This window comes from Tachypleus tridentatus, chromosome 10, assembly GCF_004210375.1.
Source record: "Tachypleus tridentatus isolate NWPU-2018 chromosome 10, ASM421037v1, whole genome shotgun sequence".
Classification (NCBI taxonomy): Eukaryota; Metazoa; Arthropoda; class Merostomata; order Xiphosura; family Limulidae; genus Tachypleus; species Tachypleus tridentatus.
The window spans coordinates 176,909,345-176,931,682 of record NC_134834.1 but is presented as its reverse complement, the minus strand read 5'-3'; the positions used below and the strand labels follow the sequence as shown (position 1 = coordinate 176,931,682).

The 22,338-nt window shown below is 34.8% G+C and overlaps 1 protein-coding gene across 1 annotated transcript in view; it reads right to left on the bottom strand.

The window, feature by feature from the left end:
- Positions 1 to 19,039, bottom strand: part of LOC143231004 (glutaminyl-peptide cyclotransferase-like) — a 32,505-nt gene extending 13,466 nt beyond the window's left edge. Inside the window, exons 1-3 of the mRNA XM_076465430.1 lie at positions 18,838 to 19,039; positions 8,038 to 8,187; positions 6,994 to 7,263 (exon numbers count right to left, since the gene is read on the bottom strand). Coding sequence (XP_076321545.1) covers positions 6,994 to 7,263; positions 8,038 to 8,187; positions 18,838 to 18,951 — 534 coding nt within the window. The 5' untranslated portion in view covers positions 18,952 to 19,039. The remainder of the gene's footprint in view (positions 1 to 6,993; positions 7,264 to 8,037; positions 8,188 to 18,837) is intronic.
- Positions 19,040 to 22,338: the final 3,299 nt, after the last annotated feature.

The following is a 22,338-nucleotide window of genomic DNA, read 5'->3' as shown; positions in this document are numbered from 1 at the left end:
AGAAAGTCAAAATGTTATTACATTTGTTGAGCATAACTCACAAATTCATCCAAAAATGTAAGTTATACACAAACTTGACATAGCAGTGCATCTGGGTTATTTTATTCTGGTTGACACATTTCATATGTACAAGTATGACTTAACCAAAGAATCTTGGCATAGTGATGACTAAATCATTTAAACCATTTTCACTAAGCCTCACATAATATATTAAGAGATATTTACAGACATACTGATTACAAATTAAAAGATGTAACTCTTTCAATATGCAGATCACTAGTTAGGGTTTACCTATTGAGTGTTGAGTCAATTGAGTATCTTGCCGAGTAACAAGGTACACAAGGCTATTTGTTTTGACTGATGGCTAAGTAGTAAAGCCAATTACAGACAATGAAAAATGCTGCTACAACTACATGAAACTAATCAGAAGCTCAAGTGAGGCCTAACTGCCAAATGAATGGTACAGTGGACAGCTTGCACCAAAATGGTTTAGTGGATATTCCACCCATGTCAGGACTGGACAGGTCTTGGTACATGCCTGTCAGGATAAAGGGCAAGAGGTAGCATTCTTGGTTTATTAAATAAAAACAGCCAAAATACAGGTAAGTATAAGGCACTCTAAACAAAACTACCAATCCAGTCAGTTGACATAAATTTTGTTTTAACAAACAGAGATAAACAAGATTTGAATTGAAATAACTATTTGACACTGTCTGAGGCATCACTTACAGTATAAAGGTATTTGTCACCAACCTCAGTTCTGGTATAGGCATCCCTTGGATGAATATATTTCAGAACTTCTCAGTCAGTTTCATATGTGCAACTGGTTAACTGATCTTTCATAGAAGATTTACCTGACATAAACCAGACTGAATCTAGAAACAGTAGGGTACTTAATTATCACAAAATCTAATTTACACAAGTAGTGTTCCATTGTTTTCTATAGATAAAACACAGTGTGTCAGTGTTGTTAACAAAATTATAGAGCTCATGAAGAAAATAAGCTGTGTGTGTGCTTTCTTATAGCAAAGCCACATCAGGCTGAGTCCATCAAAATAAGCTGTGTGTGTGCTTTCTTATAGCAAAGCCACATCAGGCTGAGTCCATCAAAATAAGCTGTGTGTGTGCTTTCTTATAGCAAAGCCACATCAGGCTGAGTCCATCAAAATAAGCTGTGTGTGTGCTTTCTTATAGCAAAGCCACATCAGGCTGAGTCCATCAAAATAAGCTGTGTGTGTGCTTTCTTATAGCAAAGCCACATCAGGCTGAGTCCATCAAAATAAGCTGTGTGTGTGCTTTCTTATAGCAAAGCCACATCAGGCTGAGTCCATCAAAATAAGCTGTGTGTGTGCTTTCTTATAGCAAAGCCACATCAGGCTGAGTCCATCAAAATAAGCTGTTTCCTGTCCAGGAAGCAAGCAGCATCATTTAATGCTGTTCTCTTTCAGAAGTATGAAGTTCTGATGTGGCTCTCCAGTTATGGATGATTAGTTATCCAGCTTCACATTTCAGCAGTTAATCATCAGCAAGATAAGTAAAGTGAAATTAACTCTGGTTGGCAAAAATGAAATGATTGCATCTATTGCACCATTTTGAAATCAAGTACACATCAACACATATGAAATTGCTACATTGGTATTTCACAGACAATTCAGACTCAATGCAACAACAAAAATTCTGTGAATTGTTGGCTGAATATGTTGATTATTTTGGGGACCAGGTGACCAAATCATTCAACAGTCACACAGATATGGGTGATGCACAGCCAGTAAAAAACTGCTGCAAAATCTCCCTTGACTGCTAGAGAGGTAGCCACCATGGAGGTATAGTACATGTTAAATCAATCACACAACTTCAGTTTGGTTGTTTGGTTCGTTGGCATTTATTGGTGCAAAGCAACTAGGTTGTCTGCACTAAAAAACGAGTTAGAAATGTAAAAGTAAAATTGTTATAAAATGTAAAATAAATAAGGGGAAATGAAATAATGTCCAAAATTCAGATAAAAGATTTAAATAAAATTAAAAAGGCCAATGGTTTGTAAAAAGTTAAAAACACAAGTAAGTTGGACAATGTCACCATCACATAATTTTAGAGAGTGCTTGATTGTCTCCAATAGTGACTGTTAGGAAGAAGAAAGGAATGCCCACGTTCTCCATTTATTTTAGACAGGTGTACTCAGTAACTCGTGTTGATGCCACTTCACTATTCCTAACAGTAGTGTCTGGATGTATTGGTAGAGGCTTAATGATTTAATATGTTAGGCTTACCAATCAGATCTCGGCAAGTTGAGCTTCAACATAAGAGATGACTTTTATGAGTTTTGTGTGAAGCTATTTGGCTTGTATAATGTGACAACCATTTTGGAAATGCCAAATGAGTTTACTGAATGGACTGCAATGAGAGATGTACATGAAATATGTTGATAATGTCTTAGTGTTCAGTTTGGTATTTAATATCATATTTTTGACCCAACTGAATATCTTGTTCTTCAACTATTCAATGATGAATTCTTTTGTACTGAGTGATATTGTGTCCACATTGTTTCAACTTCTATAGCATAAAACCATTACAATTAACACCACATAAGCTCAGGGTTCTCTCTTTGGTAAGAACTTGGTCTTCATTGCTGGTCCTAAATCTCCTGCAGTCAATTATATATTTAAAAACGGCTGGAATTGGTAGAGAAGGTACTAACAGAGGAGCGAACAACGTGACACTGTGGTATGTCTTCGGGCTTATATTGTTAGAAACCAAGAATTACTTAAAGCTCTGGATACAACTGCGACAACCAACAGTGTAACAAACATTGTATATACTTTTGACTTGTTTTGATATATTATTTAAAAATAAGTAGAATGTGTTCTGTTTGTCCATTGTTGAAATTTACCGCCAATAAGTCACACACATCTACTGTACAAAATTTGGTCCGTACATAAAACAACATAGATAACTAAAATTAATCTTTGATTAATGCAATTAATCGAATATACTGCTATTATATTCTTATTTATAACGATTAAAATGTTTTGTTTTATCAGATGGTTACCCCACTATTAACGATAATTTCAACTACGACTTAATAATATATCACGAAATTTGGCTAGCTTAGGAAATTTAGGTTAGTCCATAATCAATATATTAAGCTAACAATGCATAACTGTCCTTGCAAATAAAGATGAAAAATAACATGTGTATGTATGTATATTATATTATTTATTTAATAAGCATTCTAACAAAGTGTTAATGAGTGTAAAACTAAAGGAAGAAGCGTTTTTAATTTACAGAACACATGAAGAGAAGGGGGTGATTTTTGCTTTATATACAATCATCAGTTTCATGTTAAACTTAACAATAATTCTCCCTAACGTCTTCTACCAATCAGACTCGCAGTGTAACTTTGGAGCAGCTTGTCATCTGAGAAAATATATTAAGACACGCATATTACTGTTTAACTAAAAAGTACTTCTGATTACGCAACAGGAAATCTGAGAGCTTATGACGGTTTGCAGAGCACAGATCGTCCATCGTGTAGTCTTCTGCTTAACGACAAACGAACCAAATTAACTACAGATTCTGGCAACAAGCTAGTACAGCCAATACAACAAAAAATGTTCATGAATATGAAAACAATAATAATGATTAAATAAAATTTTTCAGTAAATTAAAACTTATTAAACATAAACTATTAGGTAAACTAATCCAACTTCAACTAGTCATTACTTCACAACATACGTAGCAGGAAACTAGAAGCAATAAACAAAGTTAAACCCTAATGTTGAAGACGAAATGCTTAGGCAACAATAACATTAATTACATTTCATGGCAATAATAGTAATAAGACTTGAAAATGTAGCAACAATGCTTACAATGGTAAACTGTCATTAACTGAAACTAACGTAAGCACAGTAATGAGAGGCAATAATGAAAACTGTTCACTCGATATTGTCGTTATAAAATTAATTACACATATAAAAATTAAGTATGTTTGTGGAAACCATACATGGGACAAAGGGATAATATTTTAAACACAAAACTAAAATTTTCGTACAATCAAAACCATAATCTAAAGAAACATGTGATGACACATTTCAACCATTACGACCAAGACAGCATCAACCTCTAGAAAACACCACCCTCCTCCTCACACGGCGTTTATTTGTATAGGCCCGGCATGGCCAAGTGTGTTAAGGCGTGCGACCTCGTAATCTGTGGGTCGCGGGTTCGCATCCCCGTCGCGCCAAACATGCTCGCCCTCCCAGCCGTGGGGGCGTCATAATGTTACGATCAATCCCACTAGTCGTTGGTAAAAGAGTAGCCCAAGAGTTGGCGGTGGGTGGTGATGACTAGCTGCCTTCCTTCTAGTCTTACACTGCTAAATTAGGGACGGCTAGCACAGATAGCCCTCGAGTAGCTTTGTGCGAAATTGAAAAACAAACAAACAAACATTTGTATCGGTGTATATGGAAATTACTAACGTCCCTAACTTTAAACTACCGACGAAAGACAGAAAGAAGTCTAATAGAGAGCAGCACCAACCATTCCCACTAAAAATTTGATTCTCACATATATCACAGAATTATTTAGTTTTTCGTTTAATTTCCATTGGCTCATGACGACCGTTTCCAACGTTATTTTTCTCATTACATTATTTAATATTGTGACATCTTTCAGTCGAAGTTATACATTTATTCCAGTTTCTACTATCTAAAGTCGGAAATTTTGACAGCATATTCTATATATTTTACCATTTTGACCAACGCGGATATTTGTTGGAGAGTAGAGGCGATAATTTTAATTTAGTGTGCAACTGTGTGTGTTGTATGTAACTATTTCGTTTATAGGTTTTTTAAATGTAAAACCAAGCTCACCAAGCATGTGTGTGTGTTGTAATAACAAAGCTACATCAGGCTATCTGCTATGTCCACCGAGGGGAATCAAACCCCTAACTTTTGCGTTGCAATTCCGTAGACTTTCCGATGTTTCACCAAGAAACCCCACTTTAGCTGAAGAAACCTTACTATATAAACGACAGAAATGTATATATATCACTCTTTCCTTTTGAGAACTGAATTTCAACGAACTATTATTCCCCAGATAACACTGGGTTTCGTTTTGGCATTTGGTGAATTCTACAACTGTTCATCACGTTACTTTATTCAGTTGGACATAAAACAGTTCAAGTTCCAGGGAAAGTTTGTGGTAACCGAGTATAAAGTTGAGTTACACGAAGAGATTCTACCCACCGACAGGAGTCCTCATTACAATATGTTTGGAACTTAAATGTGAAATAGCATATTCTAATTACTTTTTTGCGTAAAATTAAAAAAATAATAATAAAAATTAACAATTCAGGCAACTTGTATTGTAAACATTTTTTATCACAATAATTTTTTTTTCTAAATTTGTTTGGAAGAAAACTGGTATGATTTAGTTAGCAATAACCAAATCTGTTATATAAACGAAATTATAACTCTTAAATTTAAGATTTTATAGCAAGTAACATTCGTATCTATAACTTTCCATGCTAAGTACAGGCGAACTTGTATACGCTTAACGACACCCCTAGTAAATGTCACAGGCATTGTCAGGACTTTTCACAGTAAATAGCTATCTTAAATCGATAACATATGTAGGCCTAAGTAGACAGTCTAATATACACAGTCCTGGACCGTATCAATGTTTGTCATGTATACATTTCTTTGGAGTAAAGTCAATCAGTATCTATATTATGTGTGTTATTTTGTGGTTATGAAATTTGATTACTTCATAATTCATATAATACCGAGGTCTCCATATAATACTTCACACTATTATACCAAGTGTAAGAAGTAACTAAACTACGGTGTAATTTATAAGCCCAAACTCCCACACACGACGTTTCATGTAGCAGCTTCATTGACAAACACACACACACAAACAAACAATAATGTAAATTAGTCTGTTGAACCTTTTTCCAAGTTACATGCGATTCAACTGGTCATAATAACGCAAATGAAACATGTTATTCCAAACAATTGTATTTTTTACTATCCTATATTTCATCTGGCGGCTTCATCACGAACACAACTCATACAGTTAGATTTGCTTAGAATGTTTGGGTAATAAATGTGTTTGTTGACTTTCGTATACAAAACTGTTTGTTTTGGATTTCGCGTAAAGCTACTCAAGGGCTATCTGCGCTAGCCGTTCCTGATTTAGGAGTGTAAGACTAGAGGGAAGGCAGTTAGTGATCACCACCCATTGTCATCTCTTGGGCAACTCTGTTACCAACGAATAGTGGGATTGACCGTCACATTATAACGCCTCTACGGCTAAAAGGGCGAGCATGTTTGGTGCGAGGGGGATTTGAACCCACGACCCTCAGATTACGAGTCCAATGCCTTAACCCACCTGGCCATGCCGAGCCGTACAAAACTACTACAAGATTATCTGCACTAGCCGTCCGTAATTTAGAAGAAACAAACATGAGGGATAAAAACTAGTCAAAACCACCCATCGCCAATACTTGAGCCATTCTTTATCAACAAAAAGTGAGATTGACCGTAACATTATAACGTACCTACGTCAGCGATATGCTTCGCTCTGTGACCATCTTGTCAATAACACATCTAATAAAGATAAATACTAATTGTGGTTTATTATTTTCTTCATATTCGACTTGGACTTTAATTTGAAAAATGATCTGGCGTAAACACAGCTTTAGTGAGCGCTTTAAAAATACTCTATACTCTAATCACCAGTATAACATTTGAAAAATTCATGAAGTACCATAAACTAGCCATAATGGTGCAGTTGATAATCTATATGATTTTAAGTCTTGATGTATTACAGAGAATAAAAATGATTTTATTAATACATTTTAAAGAAGAAACTCGTAATAAAGTACCATGTTTGCTTGTTTTTATTATTATTCTAGCAGTATATACGCACATTTATGAACAAATAACATACTTAATATTAAGAAGTAGCAACTGTTTATCAAGCAAACCTAACCTGCTTTCTTTGTCGTTTTAACTGCTTGTCGAGAATACGGGCCAAGTGAATCATCATTGTACACGGAACTGCAGAGTCGGTGGCTCCAAAAAACGCGCCATCGATGAAATACTTAGAGTCGTAGTGACAAGCCAACACTAAGAATTCACAAGCGTTAGGGTTGAGGGTACTAATGATGTTTGAGAATAATATTTCACCATGGGGGGTTCTTGTTATAAAAGTATCTTCCTCGACTTCCCAGTCTAAAGACTTCATGGTTTCAACTATAAACTGCCAAAAATTTATAAAACAGGTGAAAACGTTAAGTGATCGAATTACGAAAAAAAAAAAAAACTGATAAAATATAAATTAAAGCATTTATGTAAAACTGAAGTAGGAATAGGTGTTATAATTTAAGTTTTTGTCTTCTGTCATACATTATTATAACTACATTTATATAATAATAACGTTCTTTTTTATAAGATTAAGAAAATGGCCAACGACAATCAAAGTCTAACGATTGACAGCAGAACGGTGGTAGCAACAATAAACATTTCATACGTGTGCGAACACAGTTACAAAATTAATTCTTCAACGTTCCGGGATATACATATTTCATCTTCAGCAAGCTATACTGAACAGGGTAAAAGTATTAGGTTCAAACATTGCACAGAGAGTAAGTAAAATACAGAATAAAAAGATGAAGCAAATTAAAAGACAATAAAGAATGAGATAATGAAACAATTATAACAATATTATACATTTCTAACCCAGTTTGTACGACTGATACATATACCTCATTTTAACTTTCAATTACGTTCGAACAGATGGTTATAGAACTTACTCCAAATTGACATTAATAACATTAAACTAGTATTCTCTCTCAGAGAGTAATATAATTTACAAGGTTTCAGAAAGACCAGAACATCACATGATTAAAAATACTGTTGTTAATTTGGTGATTTTACTACAATCACAAAGGAGTCTGAGATGTTTTATAAACAGTAATCATTTGCTTATTTTTCTCTTCTGGACTGAATAATGAGAAGTGAAGGACCGACTTACCTTTCTCACATCCTCGTGACCGCGAGTTCCTGGAACTCGTGGAGTCAACAGGATGTCTAGTGTACTATTAAACACTGCATACTGAATAGGGTTAGCTGAGGTCAGTGTGTGGACGGCTGCTCTGGATAAAATTTCCGATTCATGGTGCCACTAGTGAAAAGAAGTCACAGACATTTCGTGCCTTCATATACAATATATATTATGTTTATTAAGAAATAAAACATTAGGGCACTATCTCACAAAAACATAAATTTAACAACTATGAATATTGACGGTATCGTTGTAAAACAAAAACTCGTCTATTTTTTTTTTAAAAATCCTTCCAAAATGCCTATAATTTCCTAACATATTGTAAAAAAGTATTTTATTTGTATAGAAACAACATAATGTTTCTCAGTAGACAACAACAGTATACGATGTAAAAACTGATTTATTGTAAGATGTAACTTACTCTGGTCGTTCAAGATATTGAAGACCGGTTATAGAAATGCATGACCGTAAACCGTCAACTCGGGTAATACTCTAGAAATTAAAGTCATTTCATGTGTGACCGTTGTCATGATGTGGCAAAGGATAATTAAGAAATGGAATGTCTAGCAATTATGGTATGCACTGTCATAAATCAAATCAAATTACACGATAACCTACAAGTCAAAAGAAATAATCCCTCTTAAAGAAAACCAAATCCTCAGCTCGAAGATAGTATTTAATATTTTACAACTTAGTACTTTAATTAAATAATAAATTTTAAAAATGGAGGAGGATAATATCCTATTCGCAATCTGCGTTTATTCTTTATTCTTATAACCACGAATACACACCATGTTAGGATGTACTAATGTACTATATTATGTTTACAATTCACGGACTGCAATGGTTGAAATAACACAATCTCATATAAAGCGAGTTATAAAAATTACAAAAGCATGACTAAATGGATCTACGTTGTTGCATTTATTGTAGTGGTAAGTATAATAAATACTTGTTATTTCTCCCACTATGTGGCCTATCATTTCATCTGTTGGTGGGGGATTGGAGCGATTGATCAGGTTACTACCTATTTCATGCCTTCAGTTACACGAGTTTTAAGAGAAATTCCGAAGAAACAACAACCACTAATAGCATGAGCTTAGTTACCTATGAAAAAAAGTAGTTATGTATTGTCAACTCACGAACATTAGCATAATTATCTCCATAATAACCTAAAAGTTATCGGTTATACAAGTTCAAAAGTATCCTACCCATTGATAGTTGCCCAACAAACACCAATTTTAACATTGTTAAGAAGTATTAAAGAAAAATATAATCCTTCACACTGACCAAAACTTGGCATTTCTTGCCTTCAATTTTCTAACCGAATTAAAGTTATTGCTGAAACAAGCAAACCTCAACGTTCAGGTAGCTGAAAAATCAGAATTTAAATGGAAATAGAATAAAAACTGTTAGTACTTTCCTTCCTAAAAATGGACCGGCATGGCCAGGTGGGTTAAGGCGTTCGACTCGTAATCTGAGAGTCGCGGGTTCGAATCCCCGTCGCACCAAACATGCTCGCCCTTTCAGCCGTGAGGGCGTTATAATGTGACAGTCAATCCCACTATTCGTTGGTAAAAGAGTAGCCCAAGAGTTGGCGGTGGGTGGTGATGACAAGCTGCCTTCCCTCTAGTCTTACACTGCTAAATTAGGGACGACTAGCACAGATATCCCTCCTGTAGCTTTGCGCGAAATTGAAAAACAAGCAAACCTTCTTGAAAAAAAAAAAAAATGGCCCGCGATGGTCAGGTGGTTAGGGCTTTCAACTGGTAATCTGAGGGTCGCGGGTTCGAATCCTCGTTGTACCAAACATGCTCGCCCTTTCAGTCGTGGGGGTGTTAGAATGTCAGTTCCACCATTCGTTGGTTAAAAAGTAGCCCAAGAGTTGGGGGTGAGTGGTGATGACTAGTTGTCTTCCCTCTAGTCTTATACTGCTTAAATTAGGGACGGCTAGCGCAGATATCCCTCGTGCAACTTTGTGCAAAATTCAAAACAAACCTTCTTGGAAAAGAACAACAATACTATACTAATAGGTGTTTGCTACGACTGCAAATTCAACTTCAATACAGATATTAACAGAATTAATATAAAATATAAAGTCTCAGAACACGTTAAGAAGACATAGTAAATTTGCTGAATATTACTTAAATAACCATAGTGCGCCAAAAACAGTCTTAAAGCCAAGATATTCACTAAGAGTTTCTCACTTTTAGGTAAAAAATAAACAAAAAATCCACACATACACGAAACCTAAACAATGAATCCACAAGGCGCACTTAAAATACATATTCCTTTTTTCCGTTAAGAAATATCCTTCAAAGCCCCCCTCTAGTATAGAGGCATGTCTACGGAGTTTACAACCCTAAAATCAGGAGTTCGGTTCTCCTCGGTGGGCTCAGCAGATAGCCCGATGTGGCTGTGCTATAAGAAAACACACAAATCATTCAAAACCGTTTTATTTTCTTCATCATCAGGATACAATCCCTATTCAAGATCCTATGTACCATCGAGTTTTCCGCGATTTTTATTTTATTTTATTTTAAATAATATTACAACTGAAATTAATTTTAATTTGTTTTATTAAACCTAATATTTTAACTGTATTGTAAAATTAATTAAAGTGGTGGACAAAAGAGTTGCCACTCTTGAAAATGTTGTTAATTTGTTATATATATTTAATAGGTAACAGAAAAATATGTACGAGGTCTGTTCAAAAAATACGCGGACTGTTTGAATTGCGCGGCTCCAGTTGGTTCCAGGGGAATCCGTTTGGTGTCGCTAGGATCGCACAGATCAGCTGATTACGACGTAATTTCCCCATTGCAGATATCTTCATTTGTGTATTAGCTACACGGTTTTAAGTGAAGTGCAATTTTTTCGTTTGGCGGATTTCAGAATGAATGACCTGAAGGAGCAACGACTTGCTGTGAAATTTTGTGTTAAACTTGGAAAATCTGCAACTGAAACTTTTGCTATGCTTAACACGGCTTACGGTGATGTTGCTATGAAGCGTACGGCATGTTTCAAGTGGCATGAACGTTTTAAGGATGGTCGACAGTCCATTGAAGATGATGAGCGCCCTGAACGTCCTTCCACGTCAACTGACGACCCACACGTCGACAAAATCAACACCCTGGTGCGGGCAAATCGACGTCTGACTGTCAGGGAGCTTGCTGAAGAGTGTGGGATATCAGTTGGATCTTGTTACGAGATTTTGACCGAAAAATTGAAGATGCACCGCGTTGCTGCGAAATTTGTGTCTCAGAACTCGTGAGTTTTTGGCCAAACACTCGATCACTGTTCTTCCCCACCCCTCCTACTCACCTGACCTTGCTCCTTGCGATTTTTTCTTGTTCCCCAAACTCAAAAGACCCTTGAAAGGAAGAAGATTTGAGACGATTCCCGAGATTAAGGCAAATGCGACGAAGGAGCTGAAGGACATTACAAAAGAAGCGTACCAGGACTGTTTCAACAAGTGGAACCACCGTTGGGATGTGTGCGTTGGGGAGGAGAGTACTTTGAAGGGGTCCCAGACCTGTAACTTCTAAATAAAGTATATTTTGTTTTATGACGTCAGTCCGCGTATTTTTTGAACAGCCCTCGTAAAACTATATGGTTTTAGAACACACTCAAGAAGATCTGTTCAAATAGCATCCTGTTCAGTGGACTCAGCAGATAACCCGATGTGGCTTTGCTACAGGAAAACACACACACACAAATACGATATCAAATCCTAATTTTCATCACTGGCTTTCGTAAATAGCTAAATACACATACATAAATATATATCATTTGTTTGTTTTTTTAATTTCACGCAAAGCTACATGAGGGTTATCTGCCCTTGCCGTCCCTAATTTAGCAGTGTAAAACTAGAAGGAAGGCAGCTAGTCATCACCACCCACCACCACCTTTGGGCTACTCTTTGACAAACGAATAGTGTGACTGACCGTAACATTATAACGCCACCACGGCTAAAAGGGGAGCATGTTTGGTGTAACTGGGATTCGAACCTGCGACCCTCAGATTACGAGTCGAGTGTCTTAACCGCCTGACCTCAATCATTTGTGAATATTTGGTTAATGAAACACTTATAATTGCCACAATGAAATCAAACGTGAAATAGCCGAATGTTTGCCTGGTTCTGTCATACTATGCATGTCCTGAACGTTTAATTGTAGAAAAATTATATATCAAAACGATTCTTTTTAAGAACATATTAGAGAAAAAAAAAACTATTCATCTTTCTCAGTTCCTAAAATTTCATATCGGTTGAATATTGATCCGCCAGATTTTGTTTGTGTTGAATGGTCAGCCTGGAAAGAAAAACTTAGAGAACAAAAATGTTTCTTTTTATGAAGAAATTTCATGAAAACACTGGACTTCCGACGACGACTGATGGAAAAAGAAATAATTCAGTGATATGAAGCATAAATGGAAAATAACATAGAAAATGCAATGTGTTGAAATATATATGTTGTTGTTCGGTTTTTATATATTTGTTCAAGTCGGTATTATATACATACACAATTTTATTGATATGAATTGAATAGCTATCTCACCTTTAACATTTCTTGTGTGTATGACAACTTTCAAAAAAATAATTTACTTTGTCAGCAGACTTTTCTAGCGCTCAGTAAAATAACAAGGAACGGTGGTATCCAGCGGAAAAAATAAATACATGCAGCTACTTAGTGAACCTGAGTGCTCTACTGTGCTGGATACAACCACTACATCGAAACCAAAACATTTCGGCCAAAATTGCAATCATACGCTTTTGCTTATAAACAAATTCATTGTAATTTTACTTATTGAAATAACACATGGAATAACAAAATACGATTGTAAATGGCTAACCAGTCAAACATGTTGCACATACGCTATGATCCCAAGCACATTGGCAAATCTTTATAGCCAATTCTAACAAGCCGCTAGTATGTATTGGGTCAGAGTTAATTGTGAATTACTAATCTTTTCTCGAGTTTCTTGTGATCCACTAATATTTCTATTAAGTCTCTTGTGAGTTATTAATATATCTTCCGAGACTCTTCTAATCTCTGATATGTTCTAGTTTCTTGTGAACCACTAGTATTTGTTTTGAGTATTCTTGTAAGTCACTAACATATGCCATAAGTCACACGTTCAGAGTGGTACTCTAAACTGCTTGTAAATCACTAAACGTAATCCGTGTCATTATGTTTAGTCATTTGATGTTGTTCATTACAAAGCTTCCGAATTCTAGGTTGAAATACTTTACTCGAAACTTTAAGAGTAAAAATACGATGGAACGCTAGCCAAACAGTTCTCAAAATGGATAAACTACTGATGATAAAAATCCTGAATTTAAATATCTTATCAGAGATAGTCCAAGGTTTGACAAATACGATACGTTAGCTGACGACACTGAAACAGAAGCAATATCTTAAACAGTCTAAACAGAAACTTCTGAAAAGGATCTAGAAATTGATGGAAGAGACAAATCGTGCAACAAGCTGAAAACATGTTTTTAGGGTAGTTCAGAAGTTTGAAAATTGCTGTTGCCAAGACGGATCTTTGGCCTAAAATACAAAACACAAGATGGTAGGTAGCAAAGATGTTCGCCAAATCAATAAACCGTGATATTTTCGATTCTAGTTCATCCACTCTTGAAATTTTAAACACTTCAATGTAGTTAATGATATCAAAAACCGTACTGGTAAATGTTTTGAAACTTTAAAATGTCCAAAAATAAATTTTGTGAGGTAACGAAAAATATGTATAGATTGCTGATCCCGATAGTTTTTGCACAGGAGACGAGACAATTAGCTCTCTAACGTCATTATCGATAAAAATACAAGAAGACTTCTTGGAAGCAAAAGATCAGAGAAACTGGAAGATTGTCAGATGCAAAAAAATTAAGAAAAGCATTATCTGGTGACGTAACTGCTAACGTCATGATTAACTGTTGGGTCTATATTCTAAAAACATCAAGTTCCACTACCATGGGATGTGCTGTGAGAATTATACAGAGAAAAGCAAGATATAAAAACTGGATAAATATACAGACAAAAACAGCCACCAAAAAAATCTGACTGTTCTTCCAGCAAAAGGAATAAGGTAGTCGGACACTTCTCCAAAGATTGGAAGTTCTTTGCTCTGAGTCAGGAAAATAAGGAAGGTCGTTTGCGTCAAATACAAGCCTTTAACGTGAATTGCATCATCATTAGCCTTGCAAATCCGGTTATAAATAGCACGTGCACATTACAGAGATACGTGGTATAACTTTTGCTGCAGTAAAATGACACAGTAGTTATCAAACCCAAGTATTACGTGAAGAGGCGGGCACTTAAATGGTACTGTGTGCAGCCAGCAACAATTTCCATACAGTAATGGTTTGGACTCAGGACTTTGATGTATTACTGCTACTAACTGACAACTTTGAGAAAATGCAGTGTACGAAACCAAGCATGGTGGTCGGAACCTTAAAGAGGAAGAAGTTTATCCCAATTCACACATTATGATACGTTGCTATCAATGCTAAAGACCAAATCCTTGAAGTGTGGCATCTTACCTTCCAAGCATACGAGAGAGTGTAAGGGATTCATTCACAAGCCATGTTGATTTGATTACCGAACTTGGGAACGTTCCTCTGACTGAAAATGCAACACCTGTTGTAGAAGGGTTTGCCACAAGGTCGGATCACGGGTTACAAGTGTAAGCTACGTTCGTCAAGCTCTTTTTGCCCCAGTGAATGATGCACTGCGACAGCACACTATGCGTTCACTCTACCAAACAGATGCAAGAGAAAATGCCCACCACTGTGAAATGGAATGTCCTGTACCAGGTGACTGAGAGTAGAAACTTGCATTAGGTATGCTCTTCCGGATGCTTGCACTGATATGATTATACATTCTTGCACAACAAGCCACTGTGAGAACCGTACGTGCACGTGCAAATACATATATAAAATAACACACAACTGTCATGCAGAACAATGTGTTTAAATGTCTAATTTTTAGGTACTGATTCTTCAGAGCAGTCACTTTAACAAAGTTGACTTGAAAAATAGCTTTGTAGCAGTAAACTTGAAACCACAGTTTACTGATGCATTACATAAAATACAATTCTGTTGTTGTGCATAAAATAAATGTCACATGACAAATTTTTTTTACATCATAAAACTGTAAGCGTTTTCATCTTAACATTTTATTACAATTTTCTGACATTAAATTTCAGACGTTCTTACATATGAAACCTCATAACGTTTTGAAATTTCGATCTCAGCTAAAACTGGAAAAAAACAAACAACAATCGACAGATGTAGCAACCATTAATAATTCTCGATTTAGGTTGAAAACTGATCTTGACAAAAATAATATGCATAATCTTTTGACATGATTCGCCTCTTAATCATATTTTCTAAGAATGACACCAAAACCATAAACTCAAAACTTGACTTCTGACGGATGTAAAACTTTAAAGATTCCAAATGTCCTTTTTAATGCTTTCTAAAGTGTCCCGAACGCTACTCCATAGTACAAGTCTGAAAACCTCCGATTTAACCAACATGGCTCTCTAAACCAGCTATACAAAAAGCATAATTATTCCAAACAAGTTATATGGAGAAACATAGATAAATATTCATATAAAATTAATATGTCTGGGATTTTGTTAATTACATATTTTACTCTTGTAATAATGTTTGAGAATGTGAATAAGAGAGGGCGACACATACAATAAACAAGACATTTTAATGTTGTTTTTTATATTGGTGACAAAAATAATGAAATCGCATCCATGATTATATTATAACGACTGTTTTCATCACAAACACAGTTAAGAAGGGTTACGAGTTTAATTGTGAACAAACTACTTCCAGACGATAAGAAGTAAATATATTTCTTACCATTGTTCTCTCGGTTCAATATAAATCTCACATTTTCACACTACCACAAAGAAAAATGAAATTTTAATTTTTTCTGTGTTGGTGGTAAATGGAAGAAAAAATCCTATTGACTAAAATGATTATGAATATTTTATAATCAGTGATATACAAAATAAACATTAAAAGATATCGAACTGAATGACATGGAGAAGACGATAAAATCCGTCTAAAACGATTCGTTTAAGACAAGCTTATGATATTTGTGTAAGTAAATCAGCACTACTATGTGAAATGTTCTACAGTAGTTCCAACTTTGAAATTAAATTTTGTGGTATCTAATACATATTTTATTAATTTGTTTTTTTGTAATTAGTAAATTGTAAATTTAATGAAACTTTACGATGTTCTACAGATTTAATTATGTATTTTACGTCGTGTGCCCTTTGTTTTCAAAATCTATCTATAATAGTCAGATGTCTTTCTGTCATACCCTGTATCTCCTGAACTGTTAATCGTATAAGTATACAAAAAATATGTACCCCGCTAGTACAGCGGTAAGTCTACGGATTTAGAACGCTAAAATCGGGGATTCGATTCCCCTCGGTAGGCACAGCAGATAGCCTCATGTTGCGTTGTTATAATACACACACACACACTGAAATGCTTCTTTCAAGAGTATGTAAAAGGAAGTTATTCATTTTCTAAAAAAAATTATATCGATGTCAACACCGATCTGTCAGTCTTTATTTATGCTGAATGGTCAGTATGAGAAAAAACTTAAGAACAAAATGAAAAATATGTAACTTCTGTCGACTGATTGAAAGAAATATTTTGAAGATATGAGCATGAAAGGAAAAAGCGCATATGAAGAGGAATATATTTGGGTAGATATTTGTTGTTGTTCAGTTTATTATGTTTTTCATCTCGGTATTATATAGACATAGACACATGACTTTGTTGTATTATGTGAAATAAATCGATTTCAGTATCCCCCTTGCCTCTTTTTAAAGAAACGACAGCTGTCAAAAAGTTCTCAATTTGGAGCAGTTTTTTCTTGCACTTACTTAAAGGGCAAGAATGATGGCATCCAGAGGAGAAAAAAATCTCTTCAGCTACTTAACGAACCTAAATGCTCTATTGTGCTGGACCCATCCATGCATCTAAACCCAAACATTATACCTAGTCTCCTTTTCTGAAAAAGAAACGAAATGCAATTTTCCATATTGATATAACACATTGAATAAAAGACAGTTATAAACGGCCCGCTAGACAATCATATTGCGTCTACATCATGATTTGAGGAATTGGGTTGACTGCATTTTTTTTTTATTCATTTTATTTTTAGGAAAATTCTCGTCGACGTTTTTCAAGGGGTGTCTGCTACTTTGTTGTGATGAACAATTTTGCTGATAGGCAACAGTAACATTCAACACCAAAGCGAAAAGCCTTGCTGACAACCACATACAAGAAACAGTATATTCAGTGATATCCAGAAAACCCACTTGTAGTGAAAAAAAATATATATATATATATAAACGGTTCGTTTGGGTTGAGAAATTTTTTTACGTAGAGGAGCGAACAACGTTTCGACCTTCTTCGGTCATCGTCAGGTTCACAAAGACGAGATGTTTTTACATATATAAGAAACAGTATATTGTTTCAGACTCATATCGTTGAAACTAAATTTAAGGTTAAAAAAACAACTCTGGACTGCAAGTCAGAACAAAACAAGGCGTTGTTGAATGATACTATATACACCCTTATCATTTGTCAACAAGGTATTGTTGATGATAATACATATGAACTTACTGATTCAAATGAAGATTTATAGAAAGATTACTATATACACTTGTCTTATCGGAAACTCGCTGGGTTGGTTAAATAATAACGTGTTTCAAGTTATTTTCAGTTATTATCGCAATAAAACAGCATATAAACATTACTGCTGAGGACGTTTGTTGTTTATTATGATTTACTGATCTGATTATGAAATTAATGATATAACTGTGAACTATATATTTGGCCTACTACCTTAATTAATCACGCTTTCAAGTAATTTTTTGTTAGCTTTAAATCCACCATGTTTTTAATAATAGCGGTTTTTACCGATTTGGAAGTAATATTTAAAATTGTATTTATTCTTAAATTTATCTTCAAATACGGTAATGACATAACAGCAATTTCTTTAATACAGGTAACAGCGCTGTTTTATTTAAACCTCAAAGGTATCACACCGAGAAAACGTAAATTGTAACAAACATGTAAAATTTATGCAGAGAAGAACATCTAGAAGTGAGGCAAAACTTCAACGTTTGTAATTTCATTTTAAGCCTTTAAAGGGGTGTACTGAAAAAAAGGCTATTATTTCATATCGTATCCAACTGATCTAATGACGGTCTCGAACGTGTTTCGAAAGTTTGTCAACAGTATAAAAATGACAAAATTTGTAATAATTTTTAAATGGAATATTTAACTGCTCTTTATCACCTACTTGTCCAACAAATATAGATATAAAATACCCACACAACATAATATGAGGAAGGATAATAAAATGTGTGAAAAAAGTTACAAAAAAAATTCAGCTTTGCCTTTAGTAATAGTAGATCAACTAGTTAGATCTAACAAAAAAAATATATTCCCTTAAGGGTGCACTTAATAAGCACAGATATAATAGAGTATTGGTACATCCTTCTTTTGAACTCACACCTAAAATAATAATCAAATACTAGCGTATGACAAACTTTACTCAACTATACAACGGCTACAGTCAAAACAAGTACGTATCCAGTGACGACGTGTTGTATATCACAGACTATAGTATAACCAGGATATTGCCCCCAACGCCATATATGCAAGTACTTTACTTTATAAATTGTCCTGACCTTGTGATAATGAACGAATGAGCTTACCTTCTTTTCGGACCAACTTACAGCTTTTACAGGCGAATCAACAACTGAACTACTAAGAAGCCGTAGAAACAGTGCTACCGGCAAGAGCATGAACGATAACGCATTTGCTGTCATGTCTCTTAACTCGAAGACTTGCAGCGTAAAAACTTCTCACCCTGTTCTCTGCTTTGTGTACGTTTATGTGAATTATACCAACGCGTTCTTTAGTTTTAAGTATATGATTGGTTGAAAACACTCACAGAGCCAACGGCATACAAATAGTATTAAGAGTTTTTTGTTATCCTCGCTACGATTGGTTTACTCATCTGCAATAATCCATACGTCACGTTACTCCACGTGGCAGCCAGTCTCACTTCCACTTTCAGGTGCTTGGTCATATTTACTGATTCGACTACCGAGCTGTAGTCGTGACTAAAAATTTGAATCTTGAATTTGAAAAATTATAGATTAAATCAATAGTAATGTTATGCATAAAATTTCATGTCAAAAGATAATGATTTACTCAAAATAATAAAAAAATAACAAAATTGTTACGCTTGAATATCATGAATATAATTAGTGTCAAAAGTAAGTTATTTACCTACTTTTCTAGTTAGTATTCGATAACTAAGCAGGCCGTAAAAAAAATTCCTCAGTCACCTCTTCAAGTTGATAGATTCATTTGTTTTAAAACTTTACTGCTGTTACAATATTTTAATCTACAAAATACACTAATATGTATACAGCATATTAGCGATATAAGATAAAATGACATCGACGAAAGAAATCTGTAAGTCTTCGCAATATATCAGTTTTCTTGTAGATAAATTATTCATTTTTAATGTAGTATTATTTCTGAAAGTGTTTAAATCAGAATAATCTGCCCATGATAAAATATGAGATGATTTAATTCTGATCTTGTAATTTATTATATAATCTGTAACGTAACTTTGTGGAAGTAGAATATTACATAACAGCACATAATTACCGGAAGATTAAGAGCAGTTCTGTATGAGAAACGACTGTATTACGTGTGGTTTTTAGTTTTTATTAAACGATAGCGCAGAAAATAGTCAGTTTTTTTCAATATAAATATTGAGAACTGGAATCACTTAGTCAATTAAAACTGAATATATAGAGCTTGGCTGAAAAAATAATAATGAAATTTACGTGTAATGTGGATAACAGAAGTAAAATGAGCAAATAATATAATCAATATATGTATACTAGTTTCGTATGTAATTATCTGTTAATATATCTAATGTACGCATAGAAGTTTAGAGGGCTTGCCTTGAAGTACATTTATAGCTTTAATATATAATACACCGTTCACCAGTTGGATTAAGCCTTATTTTGAATCGATTTACTAAGAAGCGTCGACAGAACAAATAAACGGTTGACTGGTGTAATTTTGAGATAACTCAAAGTAAATATATTTGTTTGTATATAAAGAAACAAAACAGTCATTTTAAGTAGAGTATAAGTGTCTGTTACTGTGAATACATGTTCTGGAAAATGCAAATTAAGGCTTGTTTCAGATTCTTCACAATTGTTATACGACACTGAAAGCATTTTCTTGATGTTTAATCTAAAGATCAAGCAAATGTGCAGTAGGATGGAAGATTCAAGGTGAAAATGTTTTCGACTGTGAGAACACAGTTTGTTAATAATGGATGATTTTTATGGATCACAAGTCTGTATATAAGTGCGTAAGGCATGGGAGCTATTCTTTGTATTGTAGATTTTTAACGGACGAAAACTAAAATTTTCAAAATTAATCCAAACATCGGTAAAACATTTGATGTCATCATAAAATTAGCTCTCGTGCAACTTTGCGAGAAATTCAAAACAAACTATCTATACTATCTGCCCCAAATTTAGCAGTGGTGGACTACAAGGAAGGCAGCTAGTCAAACCACCCACCGCCAATTTTTGGGCTTCTTCTTTACCAATGAATAATGAGATTGGTCGTCAAATTCTAACACTTTCTCTGTTGGATGTGTGAGTGTGCTCCTTGATGGAGATTCGAACCCACGATCTTCAAAAAAATGAGTTGAGTGCCTTAACTACCAGGTCATTCTAGGCCTATCAAACGGATGATGATGAGAGATTATAGGATAAAATTGGCTTAAACGTTATACCATATATTCTTAAAACTAAAGCTAATTCTTTTATTTTTATTACATATATTTTTTTTAATGACGCAGGCAGAACAATATATTTGTCGCAACCGTGTTTAGCTAAGGTTTGTTAAATCTTAAGATTGGTCTAACTTTTGCTGTTTGTGTGTTGAATTTCGTGAAAATCTACACAAAAACTACACACACTATCTGTTTCTAATTTTGAATTGATAGTTTAGAGGGAACGCAGCTGGTCAACATAACAAACCCTCCGGCTATTCTTTACCAACGAATTGTGGATTGACCATAAATTTATAATATCCTTACACCTGAAAGGACCAGGGTGCAGCCAGTGAGGGTTTTCCATCCTTCGACCCACAAATGACGGTGAAGCGCTCTAACCAGCAGGCTATGTCAGGCTTTTAATTTTTGCGTTATTCTTTTCGTGAACAGCTTAATTTTAGTATTTCAAAATTCTGTATAATATAGTACGATCTCGCATCTGATATAGTTTTTTTTATGGTAATTAATTTTCGTTGGTTTTAAAAAAAGAAATTTGTTCATCCTTTTTCCAGGTGGTTTAACGGTAAGTTTGTGGACTCACAATTTTAAAATACGTAATTAAATTCCCCATGGTGGACAGAGCGCAGATATCCATTGTCTAGCTTTACGCTAAAAAAGCAAATTAACGAAACAAGCAAATTGTCTGATCCAGTCTTCAGAACACGCTAAATCACGTTTACTTTATGATATGATTTAAACGTTTTTCTGATGACTTAAGTGGCAGTGAAATCAAATCAAGTCCGTATTTATGATATACTTTATATTTTGTTGAACAGGAAGATTTGTTTGTTTGTTTTGAACTTCGCGCAAAGCTACACGAGAGCTATCTGTGCTAGCCGTACCTAATTTAGCAGCATAAGACAAGGGGGAAAGCAGCTAGTCAACACCACCTACCGCCAATCTTGGGCTACTCTTTTACCAACGAATAGTGAGATTGACCGTAACGTTATAACGCCTTCACGGCTGAAAGGGCAAGCATGTTTGATGCGACGGGGATTCGAACCCGCGACCCTCAGATTACGAATCGAACGCCCTAACCCACCTGGTCATGATGGGCCTAAACAGGAAGAAACATGATTTAATATTCTCTACACTCTTCAAATAAATCGACTGAAAACAGAAAATTATAATAAATCTATCACACTTTTTTTCATAAAAATTATCTTTAGAGTGTTGCGCTATACACGTGTGTAATACGTAATATTAACAAGCATCCTTTTGTTACACTACGAGATAAAAGAACTATACTACTTTTAACGCAGTAAATAGAACATTGTTTTAAAATTTTAACAGTGGAACCATTATTCCCAAGTACGACCAGTATAAAAAGACGTAATGG